This window comes from Rhodotorula toruloides, assembly GCF_000320785.1.
Source record: "Rhodotorula toruloides NP11 unplaced genomic scaffold Scaffold7, whole genome shotgun sequence".
Classification (NCBI taxonomy): Eukaryota; Fungi; Basidiomycota; class Microbotryomycetes; order Sporidiobolales; family Sporidiobolaceae; genus Rhodotorula; species Rhodotorula toruloides.
This window is the reverse complement of record NW_015622967.1, coordinates 410,049-423,311: the sequence shown is the minus strand read 5'-3', so window position 1 is coordinate 423,311 and position 13,263 is coordinate 410,049. Positions and strand designations below refer to the sequence as shown.

At 61.7% G+C, this 13,263-nt stretch overlaps 6 protein-coding genes across 6 annotated transcripts; 3 read left to right on the top strand and 3 right to left on the bottom strand.

The window, feature by feature from the left end:
- Positions 1 to 273: 273 nt before the first annotated feature.
- Positions 274 to 1,302, bottom strand: RHTO_07557 (zinc finger, CCHC-type protein; the record flags this gene model as incomplete). The annotated part of the gene is made up of 3 exons (XM_016421213.1): positions 274 to 883; positions 957 to 1,112; positions 1,181 to 1,302. 3 exons carry the CDS (start codon positions 1,300 to 1,302, stop codon positions 274 to 276), a joined length of 888 nt encoding a protein of 295 aa, XP_016274334.1.
- Positions 1,303 to 1,512: 210 nt separating this feature from the next.
- Positions 1,513 to 2,749, top strand: RHTO_07556 (protein of chromatin modification-related protein EAF7 family; the record flags this gene model as incomplete). Its single annotated transcript, XM_016421212.1, has 3 exons — positions 1,513 to 1,833; positions 1,896 to 2,478; positions 2,547 to 2,749. 3 exons carry the CDS (start codon positions 1,513 to 1,515, stop codon positions 2,747 to 2,749), a joined length of 1,107 nt encoding a protein of 368 aa, XP_016274333.1.
- A 103-nt stretch (positions 2,750 to 2,852) lies between these two features.
- On the bottom strand, positions 2,853 to 7,254 carry RHTO_07555 (tubulin-specific chaperone D; the record flags this gene model as incomplete). Its single annotated transcript, XM_016421211.1, has 17 exons — positions 2,853 to 2,940; positions 3,007 to 3,101; positions 3,171 to 3,255; positions 3,311 to 3,645; positions 3,706 to 3,817; positions 3,882 to 4,209; positions 4,272 to 4,513; positions 4,569 to 4,828; positions 4,890 to 5,018; positions 5,074 to 5,254; positions 5,312 to 5,412; positions 5,474 to 5,701; positions 5,773 to 6,036; positions 6,097 to 6,372; positions 6,430 to 6,791; positions 6,852 to 7,035; positions 7,093 to 7,254. The coding sequence occupies 17 exons, from the start codon at positions 7,252 to 7,254 to the stop codon at positions 2,853 to 2,855; spliced, it is 3,432 nt and encodes a 1,143-aa protein (XP_016274332.1).
- Positions 7,255 to 7,466: 212 nt separating this feature from the next.
- RHTO_07554 (uncharacterized protein) lies at positions 7,467 to 8,296 on the top strand (the record flags this gene model as incomplete). Its single annotated transcript, XM_016421210.1, has 2 exons — positions 7,467 to 7,556; positions 7,616 to 8,296. 2 exons carry the CDS (start codon positions 7,467 to 7,469, stop codon positions 8,294 to 8,296), a joined length of 771 nt encoding a protein of 256 aa, XP_016274331.1.
- Positions 8,297 to 8,366: 70 nt separating this feature from the next.
- On the top strand, positions 8,367 to 9,867 carry RHTO_07553 (protein kinase; the record flags this gene model as incomplete). Its single annotated transcript, XM_016421209.1, has 4 exons — positions 8,367 to 8,399; positions 8,455 to 9,057; positions 9,116 to 9,609; positions 9,672 to 9,867. 4 exons carry the CDS (start codon positions 8,367 to 8,369, stop codon positions 9,865 to 9,867), a joined length of 1,326 nt encoding a protein of 441 aa, XP_016274330.1.
- A 220-nt stretch (positions 9,868 to 10,087) lies between these two features.
- Positions 10,088 to 12,747, bottom strand: RHTO_07552 (uncharacterized protein; the record flags this gene model as incomplete). Its single annotated transcript, XM_016421208.1, has 6 exons — positions 10,088 to 10,465; positions 10,525 to 10,796; positions 10,863 to 11,089; positions 11,150 to 12,195; positions 12,253 to 12,309; positions 12,376 to 12,747. 6 exons carry the CDS (start codon positions 12,745 to 12,747, stop codon positions 10,088 to 10,090), a joined length of 2,352 nt encoding a protein of 783 aa, XP_016274329.1.
- Positions 12,748 to 13,263: the final 516 nt, after the last annotated feature.

Below are 13,263 nucleotides of genomic sequence, written 5' to 3'. Positions count from 1 at the left end.
TCATTTCGTAGCAAGTCAGGCGAGGTTTCATTTCAAGCGCCCACCGAGTAGCCCGTTCCTCGTCCTCCACCTCCTCCTCCGACACCACGCGAATGCTTGCCTGAGCGCCGGAGTGAGGATCTCCTTCCTGACGGCTCCGAAAAGGACTTCCCGCACGTCTTCGCCTGGCACAAACGGACGCTCGCGCTGCCCTACGTTGTTGAAGCTTCCAAGGAGCGTGAAGCGGCGATGCAGTCGGAGTAGAACGAGTGCGAAGTGTTGTGCAAGTTGTCGCTACTCCGTCTCCTGCCGCCTCACCCTCTTTGGCGACGGACTCCTGCTCCCGCTCACACTCCTCGACATGCTCCTGCTCCGACTCCTGCTGGGTCTCCTGCTCCTCTTTGGTGATGGCGAGTGCGAGTACGAAGGCGATCGGCCTCGCCTCTTTGACGGACCTGGCGACTTCGACCCTGAGGGGGACCTTGAGGCGGCACGTCGACGAGCTGGAGAGCGGTTGTGAGACCGGGACGGCGAGGGAGAGCGAGACACGGATGGCGAGCGGGAGAGGTGACGACCGCGCGAGCGGCGAGGCGAGCGAGAGCGGGAGCGGGAACGGGAAGGCGAGCGAGAGCGAGAGTCGCTGCGCGACCTTGCCTTCCGGCCTCGCGAGCGACTCCTCGACTTGCTCCACGAGCGACTGCGCGACCTGCTGCGACTGTCGGACCTCGATCTCCCGGAGTAGGAGGACGAGTAGCTGCCGCTCGACCCGCTCGACGAAACCGACTCGCTGCGGTCGCGCCTGCTTCGCCTGCTCCGGCCGCGCTCCTCCTCTTCTCGCTGAGCCTTGAGCTTCGCCTGCCGCTTCGCTTCGTTCGCGGCGAGGATTGCGGCAGCGGTTCCTTCCCTGCGAGGGAGCGATAGCGGTCAACATCGGCCACTAGTTCCCGCCTTTGGTCGACTGGTAAAATCGAACGCACTTGGGGATCTCCTCAGTCCTGACAGGCGCAGCCTCCTCCAGCTCCTTCCTCAGCTTCGGGTTCTTCAAGATCTGCGTTCGTGTCGGGCGGACCTTGTATTCGCGCTGTCCGGTACACTCGAACGACCAGTGTCCGAGCTGACCGCACTTCTGGCAGCTGCAGAGCCGTCGTACGGAGTCAGCGGACTCTAGCGTGCATACTGGAAGGAGGAGACGGTCACGCACCGAGTCGAGGGAGTCGCCTGAGGCGTCTTGCCATACTTCTGGCCCGTCCCGCCGCCTCGTCCAGGTCCTCCGCCAGATGTTCCACCACGCTGTGCGCGTATACCCAGGTAGTTGTTGTGCATCGAGTCGGCGATGAGTGATGAGGCGCAGGTGGATGGGGAGAGACGAAAGTAGGGCGGGAATGGTTCAGCTGGGGTTGGGCGGGTCTGTAGATTGCTATCAGGCGTAGCAAGCGACTTCAAGCGTCACCTTGAGCCGCAGCGGTGACAAGTTGATGGCCAACCTCCAGGTTCATCTCTTGACGGGTAGCAGCTCGCCAGCAACCCGTTAGAATGGCAGAGACAGCGCTAGATTGGGCTCCTCCGCTCTCACAAGCTCCTGCTGCGAGCGACGCTACTCCCGCCCCATCCGCTCGTCCCCTCCTCGACACCCCCGCTGGCGAACTCGCCCTCTTCCGGTCCCTCATCACCCACCGCCTCGTCGGGCCCAACAAGCACTTCGACATGGTCGCCGTGCTGTTGTCTCTCCAGCGGGCGCTTGCGAGCGAGGAAGGAGGCGAGGAAGCGGCGCGGGGGCTCAAGAGCGAGGATGTGTGGAGCAAATGGCGCGAATTGTACGATCAGGAGACGCTCGAGAGCGTGTGGGAGGAACAGGTGCGTTCGAAGAGCCTCTCTCAGGCGTAGCTGACGATGACATGAGCCTTTGCGATTCACAGCAAGAACAACTCCTCCCGACTCCTTCAGCCTCCCCTGCACCAGACACCGCTGCGCTAACCACCGAAGCCGCGCAGCCCTCTCCAACGCCTTCCCAGTCCCTCTCAGACCGCGTAGCGACCCTGCACTTCCCCCGCCGTCCCTTCGACCTCTCGCCCGAACCCTCCATTCAGATCGCAGCTTTCCAGCGCGGCCTCGTTCCGAAAGGGTCGAAGCATGAGTCACCTGTTCCAGACGATGCGCCGCTGCGCGAAGTCTCGGTACCGTTGCCTGACGGCGAGACGAGCGGGCGAGGGAAGCGGAAGAAGCGGGCTGCGGCCGGCGGATCGCCGCGCAAGAAGCAGAAGGTCGATAAGAAGCCGTCTGGAGGCGAGGAAGAGGATAGCGAGTTGTCGGAACTCTCGGAGGATGCGGATGAGGATGCGGATGAGTCGGCTGAGGAAGGCGGCGATGGCGAGGAGGAGGCGGAGGAGGACGTCGAGGAAGATGACGGCACAAGTGTGACGGGTACGGCTGCGACAGTCGACGACGACAGCGCGAGCACGGCGACTGAAGCGGATGCGAAACGGAAACCGGCCGATAAAGGTTGGCCAAGTCCAGCTCTGCAGCAATATCTCACAGCTGTACTGACTAGCTCTCGTTCGATTCCCCAGCTGCCGCCATCCGCTCTCTGCCGTCCTCCAACCGCCGCTCACGCGCATCAAACGCGAGAGAGCGGCAAGACTCGACGCCGGCTTCGAGCGATGCGGGCATCTCGACGCCAGCGAAGAAGGGCACGCGGAGCACGGCGAAGACGGTGAAGAAGGAGGAAGCGGCGCCGGCGAGCGCGCCGAGATCGTCCCGACGGAGGCGGTAGCCGAGCCTGGCATTGGACGGGGGGTTCTTCGTCTCGCTTGGTTCAGCGCAAAGAGACGCAAGCAGCAGTGCTAGTGTTGCGCAAGTACGCGTCGATTGCGTATCTATGCGTCCGAAAGCTCTACAGCTGTCTTGACCTTCTCTCCAACCGCTCGTCCCCTTTCCGTCGCTTCTTCCTGGCTGAGACTGGTCCTGCAAGCGGCAAATCAATGAGTGTGCTCCGCTCGACCTGTTGAGCGGAGGAAGCGAGCGACGCACCAGCTTGTCTCCGCCAGCATCGTTGACAACTCTTCGTCTTCGCTCCCGATCGCGGCGAGGGCGCCGAAGAGCTCGTCGGCGGTCTGCTGGCGTAACTGCGGTGAAGGATGATTCGTCAGTCTCGCAAGTGCGGGATGTGAAGGGCAGGAAGAGCGTGAGCGTACCCAAGCTTGCGGATGCGCGAGGAAGAGGGGTAACCGTGTAGCGGCTGAGGGACCGACGTGCGGGAGCGGCAAGAACGCGATGACACTGTCGCCGGTACGTCAGTAGAGAGCACATGAGGAGGAAGACCGAGCGGACGTACACCTTCATCGCGCCAGTCAACCTCGCTGAACTCTTCATATTGCCAACACCGTTAACGGCGACGCCGACCAAGTCGCGAAGCACCTTGCCGCCTTCTTCCGCCTCATCCGCAGCAACTTCGTCGAGACAGCCTGCTTCGGCGAGAGAAGCGAGGGTCGAAAGGAGGGGGACGAAGATGCGGTTCGAGGAGAAGTGCGCCTTGCTGAGGGCGAGAAGGGAGGATAGGAGCGAGAAGAGGGTATACGGGACGAGCTCGTCGTGCTTTGCGGAGCTAGGCGGAAGGGCCGGCAGGGAGAGGCAGAAGTCGACGAAAGCAGTCGAAGAGGAGAATTGGCTCTGCGAGGTCAGGTCCGTTAGCCGGTCCGGGCAATCGGTAGAGACGAGAATTGATCGCACCAGAGAGAGCACGGCGCCTTCGAGCAGGTCGGTGCGATACTCGGGCACTCGAAGCAACGGGAGAATCCGTTCGGACGACCAGTTCAAGTCTCGCCAGTTCCGTCGGTCCTCCCTGCGTGAACCATCGTCAGTGCTCAACGAACGCGGAGAGTGCGGCAGGCTGATATCGAACTCACGCAGCGATGGCCTCCCAGACTTCCTCACCCCTCAAGACTCCTGCGCCCTCCGCTTTTGTCCCGCTCTGCCACTCCCACAGGCTCATGAGTGCCGTCCCTGCCGCTTCTCGCACATTGTCGAGTCGCTCGAGGCACAGTTTGACCATCTTGGCCACGATTTGATCTGCCGTCTGTCGGTCCAGCCGAGACGGGTAGAAAGAGGGAATGAGAGAAGCCCAGGCGTTCAGGGTCGAGATGCGAACCCATGAGCCGACGTCGCCTCGTTGGTCGGAAGTGTAGTCGGTGAAGCCCAGCCGGAGCGCCGAGAGGACAGAGTCGAGTAAGGTCCCTGCGACCGACGACGGACGGTCAGCCATGCGATGCGATCAAGTAGAACCGGTTCCTGTGCACCGAGATCTTCTGCATCTCCGTGACGAAGCAGAACGGTGGCCAATGCATCGATGCCATTCCTCCTTCCTTCAATCGTCGCAGCCTTCCTCGAGCCATCCCGCTGGACGAAGTCGACAAGGCGTCGCAGCACTGTTGCAAGCTTCTCGTCGTTCGAGTGCGCAGCCGAATAGTCGATCTGGCCTAGGAGAAGAACCGCAGCTTGCTGCCGAGTGCCGGTTCGCGAGTCGAGGTCGGCGAGAAGGCTAACGCGGAAACGTCAGCTTTGTGGAAGTCAGCAACGACGCGTGATAAGCGCACCTCTCAATCTGAAGGCGACAGTCCATGGCCTTCGAGACGGAAGCGATCGCTTCACCTGCCTTGTCGTGGACATCCTGCTCGCTCCGGTCGCAAGCAAGGTGGACGACGTCAAACCAGGTTGACGGAGGATGCGGCCTGGTCGCGTCAATGGCGGGAGTTGGTGCCGAGGATGCGAGAGCGCTGAGGGCGGCGGAGAGGACGAGCTGGTTCGACTTGAGCGAGCGAGTCGAGGGGTACAAGGCGCAAACGGACTCGAAGATCTACACGATCGCAGCATTTCAGCAGAAGCGCGACCGTGACGCTCAACGACATGCGGCGTACCAGTGCTTTGAGTTCTTCCGCCTGCCGACTGTTCGGCAGCTCTTGCGCCGCCTTCGCCAGATGCGCCAAGCTCAGCAGCACGCCGTGCAAGCGGCCGACGTTCTTCGTGACCTGCTCGAGCTTCTTGACCTGTGCATGGGATGATCAACTGTTAAGCATATGCGAAGGAACATTTGTTGCGCACCTGCTCCTCGATCAACCGCTCGACCAACTCCTCCGCCGCGCCTTTGACGACCGCACCCAGCGCTTGCGCCGATAGCAAACGAATCTCAGCGTCGTAGTGTGCGATGCCCGTCCCGGTGCTGCTGGACGAGGCCGGTCGGCCGAGAAGATGGGAGACGAGAGCTGGGCGGTATTCGGGGTAGCTGCGCCAGGATGATGATCAGGGTCGTGAGAGGAGAGGGAAATAGGTAACAGCTCACGTAGCAACGCCGACGGCAGCTTGCAAGAATGCACGATGTCGAACGGAGACGGTAAAGAAGTCGACGAGGCGCAGGACGGAGATGCCGTGCGGGAAAATGCCCTGCGCGCCGTAGATTCAGCGACGTACACCCAAGTGATGAGAAAGAGCATTGGGCACTCACCCATCGTCCGACCGCTTCCTGCCACGCCGCACTCGCCGCCCTCCTCACGCTCACCTCCCGATCGAGACAAGCCGTGCAGACGAGTCGCTCGGCTAGTCGCTGCGCTTGATCGGCCGATAACGACGATGATGGAAAAGTGCGCGAGAGAGACCAGAGCACGTAGGACGCCGAGTCGCGGACGGATGTGCCGATCGAGTGAAGGGCGGTGAGGTGGTCGTAGTGGAGCGCCTGGGGGTTGATACAGTCAGCGATGTCCTGGAGGATGTCGCGAGCGTCGCCAGAGCAGGAGAGAACTTTACCTGTAGAGTGCAGTCCAAGATCCGCTTCACCACCTCGTCTCGCTCATCCTCCTCAAGCCTGTCCAACACGCTTCGACGCGCCATCTCGCCGACTGCAAGACAAGCACCCTGCGCCTTCCCTTCTCCTCGAGTAGTCGAGCTCTCCGCGAGAGCCTCTTCGAAGGACGTTAGGATAGCGTCGAGGAGTTGCGAGGCGAACGAGGGAGGGAGGAGGAGCGAGAGGCGAGCGAGGTATTTGGCGGAAGAGTAGCGAGGTATCGAGTCCTGCGCAGTATAGAGCGTCAACAAGAATTGAGAGCGGACCTTCGAAATGCGTCAACGCACGGGATGAGCCAATCCTTCGATCAGCTCGCCAACAATCACTTCCACCTCCTCCGGCACATCCTCATCCGTCGCGCCCTTCGTTTCGACCTGTAGTCGCAACAGCGCGATGCGACCGGCGAGCTTCGCGCGGCAACGTGCGAGGTTGGCGCCGACTCGACCGTCATCTGGGGCGGGCATGAGAGCGAGGAGGGCGTAGAGGCGAGGAAAGTGCGGGAGAAGGTGTGCTGGCGGTGCGGTCGATAGGACGAGCAAGAGGGCGGTAAGGAGCGGGTAGACCTGGACGAAGGTCTAACGGTCGGTCTCCCGCAGGAATCCAGGACGAGGAGCACACACCGTCTTCTGCTTCTCCGGGCTCCGCAGACCGTCTTCACACCGTCCGAGCAATATTGCAATGTCGACGTCGTTCCTGGCGAAGTACCGCCCAAGGACTTCGGCCGCTCCGTCCGCTTCCTTCCCGCTTCGCTCCAGCCACTTCAGCCCAAGCGCTTCGATCGCGTCCGTCGTTCCCGGCGAGAGTCGTGAGAGGGAAAAGGGTAGTCGGATGCAGACGGAGAGCCAGAGGAGTAGGATATAGCGCAACTCCCAGCTTGTCGAGGAGTGAAGCGGAGTCGAGGAGGTTGAGGGAGCGTCTGGGTCGGCCGAGAGCAGTTGGACGAGCACCGCCAGGTCCGTCACCTCGTGAGGGAAGAAGCGAACTGCGGAGAGGGACACATGAGCGGGGCATCCACTACAGAAGCGAAAGTCGTCAGACGCACCAATCGTCTTTGACCCTCGGACCTTTGTGAACCAGTACAGGATCTTCGCGACCCTTTCAACCCTCTTCCCACCCAGTTGTGAGCCTTGTCGTCGAAGTTGCTCGCGCAAGGATGCCAGGAGTGGCGAGACGAGCGTTTCGAGGGAGGGGTCGAGGAGGTAAGACTGCTCCTGGTAGTCGTCGAGCTGTCCAAGCGACGTCAGCTGGAGTTTCTGGCCAGAGGACGATAGAATGGAGCGTACCACGGCACACAATCGCCCCAGCGCGGCTTGCTCCTCCCGCTCCTCCTCCCTCGATGGTTCCGAGCCGAAGTCGAGGTCTGTCAGGCGAGCGACATCGCGCAAGAAGTCGTCGGTGCGCGCGAAAGCAGTCTGAGCCGGTGCATCGTCGCTTTCCGTGCTCATCAGTCCAGCCAGAGCGAGACGAAGCAGAGGTTGACTGATGAGAATCGGTTGTCCTCCCCCAACTCGCTCGTCTGTGTCCTCGACCGCTGAGGGCTGCTGTTCCGCACTGCACTCGTTGCTACTCGATTCGTACTACCAATTCAGCTCCAGCTTGCCCCCGCGTTCCCTCGTCCTCTTGTGAAGTCTCCCCTCGTCTGTGCCCCCCCATCGCGATGTCGAAGCGTGCAGCTTCTGAGCCTGCGGAGGAACGCCCGCCGAAACTGTCGAAGGAAGAATATGAGGAAGTAAAGGAGGACTTCAGAGTCCGTCCAACCCCTTGTACATTCTGCGCCTCCTCGAGCTGATCCTTCCCCTCGTACAGCGAAACGTCCTACAGCACTCGCTCGACAGGCTCGGCCTTGACACCTCATCGACCTTCCGCGACCTGATTTCGACGATACCGCTCTCTGTTCGCCCTGGGGCGGTCATGGGAGTCTCACCCACGGACTCGCAGACGAATAATCACGAACTTGCGAAGCTCTTCACGTCCTTACCTGGGCAGCCACTCGCGCCTTTCGCCCCAAGGCGTCTCCATGTCCTCAGCAACCACGAACGCTTAGTCACTGAGAGCGCCTACGCTTTCCTTGGCGCCCGCTTACTGCCGGGTACCCTCGACACTCCTCTGTGGGACCTTGCCGAGCAGGAAGGGCGAGCTTCAAAGTGCTTGGACAGCTTGATCTCCTACCTCAACATGCATGCGCCTAAGCGAAAATCGAGGACGACTGCGACTAAGGGCAAAAAGGCGCAGACGGGCGAGAGGTCGCTGCGAGAAATCCCGGCGGAATGGTGGCTGATGGGTCATTTCAACGATCTCTTCTATGCAATCGGCGAGTGCCTCTCCGCCCTCCAAACGCCTGCGTTTGCGCCATTCACACTCGACACGACGAAACACCAGGACCGCGGACCGTGGTTCGAGGTCGACTTCTACAATTTCCAGGGTGTAGAGTTGCAGCTCCTGGTCAAGTTGATGGAGGCGGGGTCGAATGGGTTGGAGTCTGTCTGACCGCTTCGGAAGGGACGATATGCCGGGAGGATTTGGCTGGGACGAGTTGTCCTGCTCGGTGACGGACGGGATGTATAGCGGAGAGCAGGTCATGATTCTCAAGGTTCGTCCCCTCTGCAAGCCCGCTCACGCCGAGATTGAAGCGCTTGCGTACACAGAACCTCGCCATCGCTTTCACCGAGTCCCCCTTCACCTGTTTCTCGCACATTTTCGTCGACCCCTCCTCCTTCTTCATTGCCACCATCATCCCGCTCGACAGTCGGACCTCGTCTTCCGATGCCGACGCCCACACAACGGCCGCTTCCTCCGCGCCGGAGCTCCAGCTCTTTCCCTACCTCCTTGTTTTCAGCCCGAAGCACAGTAACTCGGACCCGCGCTTCGCTCTCTGGAGCTTCTACCTCGCCGCCGACTCGCGCCACTTCGCCTCACGACTTGCCGATCTTCTCGTCGAAAAAGCGGAGTACAACCAGCTTCTTGCCGAGCTGGCAAACCAAGGTTATACGATCCGTCCTAGCTCGTCAATCTTGCAGGACAAGGCATTTGGAGGCTCAAGGAGCGGCGAATTCGCCGATGAAGGTGCCGAGGGAACTGAGCAGGATGCTGGCGCGGAGTCAGAGTTGGGAAGCTCGGAGGGAGACGAGAAAGGCGTGGTCGATCGTGGTGAGGACGCGCCTCAAAGCAGGGGAGGAGGATCTGCAGCAGGGGAAGGATCTGGTTCTGCAAGGGAGGATGAGGAACACCTCCTTCTTGATCTCCTGACGGTGCGCCCCTACAGCAACCTCCCGCTCGGCGGCTCGTATTGACCGCTTCGTCTTGCAGACTCCAACGCTGCGTACCCATCTCGCCGGGACTCCGGTCGATCCGACCTTCGAGTCAACGCTTATTCGCATCCAGTACGCCACATCACCCGGTACAGAACAGGGTACTCCTCCAGCATCGGCCAAGTCGACGACTGGGCCATCCCTTTGCTCGAACCCGCCCATACCCTATTACAACGCTCATTCGCCAAAAACGTCACGCTCCTCCTCGCCCTGCACCTCTCCTCTCGTCGAAAGGCATCTCGTAGGCACTCTCTCGCCAAGCTTTGAACGCCCCGTCTATCGCGCCGATTACCTCGGGCTCAGGCTAGTCCTCAAGCACGGCTCGAAAGACGAGATCCTTCCTGAAGCGAGATTCCTCGGCTGCGCAGGCTCCGACATCGCGCCACGCCTGTTGGGGGTCTTCAAGTACGCCGAAAACGAGCGCTACTGCTTCGTGCAGCCGTACGTCGGCAGGAGTCTGCGTGACTGGGACGACTTGAGGGAGGAGGAGAAGTGAGTCGCGCGAGCAGGTCTTTCCATTCTTTATCCCGCTAACGGCGCTCTTGAACTCCCAGACGCGACTTGTACAGCAAGACCGTCGCGCTTCACGCCAAAGGAATCTACCACGACGACCTCGCGCCGCGGAACGTCGTGCGCGGCAAGGACGGCATCAAGATTATCGACTTCGGCATGGCGTTCGAGCACGAGTGCAAGGGAGCGCGATGCGACGAGTTGCGCGGTCTGAGGCATCTGTTGGGGTTCGAGGAGTAGCCAGGATTGTAAGAAGTGACTTCCATGTTTCCGCCATCTGGTCGCCGGCGCTCTCCCTCGCTTTTTTACTTCCTCTTCGCTTCCTTCGCCACTCGGCCACAGACCCCTGGAAGCGAGTACGACATGCACATCTGGCGACTACATCTGGACAACATCAAGCGGCGACTATGCACACAAGTCATCAAGCGTCTCTTCTCACCCTATTCAAACGCGCACACCCTCAGATCTTCGGCTTCTTCGCGCCCTTCCTCGCCTTGTTCTCCTCGTACGAGTAGCTCTGGTGCCATCCGTTCGACCCCCATCCCCACCCTTTCGTCCTGAACTCGGCGTCGTAGAACGCTTGCTCGTCGCCGTTTAGCCAGCGCGGGACGGTCGAAGCGTAGGGATCGGTCGAGGGTGCGAAGGCGGGCTGGGGAGGTGGGTACGACGCCGGAGCCGGAGGCGCGCCGTAATGCGTGTACGAGCAACCGGTGCTGGAGAAGGCGCTGGAGTGCGGCGGGAGCGGGAGAGGCGAACGGCGGGCAATTGACGCGCGGCGAGCGAAACGAGGACCGTTCGGGACTGGCGCATCTCGCCTTTCGGGGCGGTCGTTGCGTCGCTGTCGATGCGCAAAGTCAGTTTTTAACGCTCGCAACGCAGGGACCGGGATGGTTGCACCTCGCCGCGCCACCTCGCAGGCTCCTCAACCGGCGTGACGCTCCCGCTCGTCGAGGTGTCCCTCTCCTTCATGCGCTTGACAACCTGCTCCTTCAAATCCGCCTCGCGTGCAACCCAGTTCATGTCGTTGTCGATTTCGGAGGACGTGTCGGCAGTCTGGCGAGACGAGAACGACGTTTCCGGCGAGTCGTGCGATTGGGTCGTCGCGCTGCTGTAGCGGCGCTTCTTGGGCGAGACGGGCGGGACGTCCGGCTTGACGGGCGACACCACGACTGCAACGGCAGTTCGTTAGCGGTCGATAGAGATGCGGAAAACGCTGAGAGATCGCTCGGACGCACCCTTCGTCACTTCTTTCCTGCCAGCCGCAACTCCCCCAATCTTCCCTCCCGTCGAAGCGACGACCTCGCGAACCTTCTCGACAGCCTTCTGCACGTCTCCTCCTTCGACTTTGACCTTGACATGCACGCCGCTCGCCTCGACCGTGACTTTCGAGCCGGTCGTCGTCTGGATGTAGGGCGCGCACGAGTTGGGACCGAAGAAATGGAGGGCGGACTCGTCGCCGATGCTGAGCCGAGAAATCCGGATCAGTCAAGGGAGGAATGAAGGAGAACGAAAGCGTACGCACTCGATGCTGTACGAAGTCGGCGGCTCCTCGTCCTCCTGCTCCTTGACCGCAAGCAAGCTCCTCGTCGGCCCCCTCGGCCTCTCCGGGCTGCGCGACTTGTTCGACTCGCTCCTGATCCTTGAGCGAACAGGCGAACGACTCCTCGACGACCTCCGCCTCCCGTGGTCGTCCTCGTCGTCGGTCAGTCGCTCGGTCCTCGCGCGGCTGTTGCGCTTGTCCGGCGACGGCGTACGCCTCGAGCCTCCCTTGCGAGGCGACGGATGCGGAGGAGTGGTGGGACGACGGTCAGGCGAACGAGGATGACGCGAGCGGTCGTAAGAGCGAGGTTGCGAAGGTCCCCGGCTGTTGCGAGGAGGCGGCGGGTTGCGGGCGTCGCGGTTGCTGGGCGGGCCTCGCGGGCGGTCGTCGTACCTCTGCGGCTGGTGAGCCGGTGGAGGAGGGTAGGAAGAGCGACGGCCGGAGGGAGGAGGACGCGGCGGGAGAGACTGGTCGCGGCGGTACTTGGGTTCGTCGCCCAATCTCGACTGCAAGCCTCCTCCTCCGGGCGGCGCGGGGCGAGCTCGCCGGTCGTCGTCGGCAAAGTCGGGCTTGAGCCAGAGGCCCGCCATCTCGGTGGCTCGCTCGAGGGCGAACTTGACCCAGTCAGGGCTCATGCTCCGCAACTTGCCGAGCTCCCACGAGTTCCAGCGTCCGTACTCCTTCCTGTAGACGTGATCCTCGATGATCTCGAGAGCGCGCCTGATCGAGGCGAGGCTGCCGACCATGATCAGGACGCCTTTGCGGTCTTCCTTCGTGAAGAGGACTTGCGTGACGCCCAAGCGGCTCTTCTTGCGGATATCGAGGATAGTCAGCCCGCGAGGACCGATCAGGGAGTTGCCGATGGAGCGGAACGGGAGGAATAGGCGGTACTCGTAGGCGGTGCGGTGCGGAGGCGGGCGGTCGGGGAGCTTGTCGCTGTAGACGGACGGGTCGACCATTTTCTGGTTCGCTGAGCGCGGCTCCAAAGTGAGGAGCGTGCCGAACGGATCCATGGTGGTAGGCGGCGTCTGCAGGTCAATGCGATGTCAGCCGGGTGTCGTGCAGAGGAACTGAGAGTCGCGAACATGAGGGACGATGCCGGAAGATTGCCACTTGTATGGCTCCTCTTTCGGCGTTGAACCCTGATCGTCAAGCAAGGAGTGCGACGGTCAGTCAAGGCTCACCGCTCGCGAATGACTGGCAATCACCTCGACCTGGTCAATCTCGCCCGGCTCCTTCTCCTCGTCTGCCTGCGCGTCCATCTGCTCCTTTTTCAGCGCATCAACTGATGATGGCCCTGACCTGCTGGCCCCGACCGCCGCGCCCTCGCCCACCAAGTCTCCCCCGACCTCTCCCTCGCCCTCGCGCGACCCGCTCTTTCCGCCACATACCTCCATCGCAGCCGTACTCAAGCCCAGCACGTCGCTCTCGTCCGCTCCACGCTCCTCCTGTGCGTCCGGCTGCGGCTGGTCGCGGTGTTGAGGCGCGGTAGGCGGTGTCGCGAGGTTGGTGCTGGGAGGGGTGGCGAGAGGCAGGGAGAAGGGCAGAGCGTCGTGCGAGGGTTGAGCTGGCTCGTCCATCTCAGCTGAGCGTACAGTCTGTGACCCTGCAGCTGGTGCGAGGGCGAGGGTGAGTGTAGGCGAGGTGATGAGGAGAGAGGAGGCCAAGGTCAACAGGGTCAAAGCGGCGCAAAGGTCAACAGACGAGGCGAGGGGTACCGCAGCGTACGAGTACTGCTCAGGAATGGTTAGACGCACCTGTCGAGCGAGTGAACAGCTTGACGCGGAGAGAGAGCGGATTGAGAAGGCGAGACGAGGAGCAGGAGAGAAAAGGGTGTACTGCTCGAGCCAGCGCGTCGCAGAGCCCGAGCAGCTTAGCAGAGACGACAGTCAACAAGCTGCTCTCGATCGTGCACTGCATGCGAGGGAGAATCTGCGAGTTGTGCACAACAAAGGCGGAAGGATGGGTCGACATGGAGGGAAACGAGTGAACAAGCCGGGTATACTGCTTATGCGAGTTCGTGTGTGTACGTGAGATAGATGGAGGCATGAGGGAAGGTGCGCGCAGCATAGGCGCGGAGCGAAGAATAGGCCAGG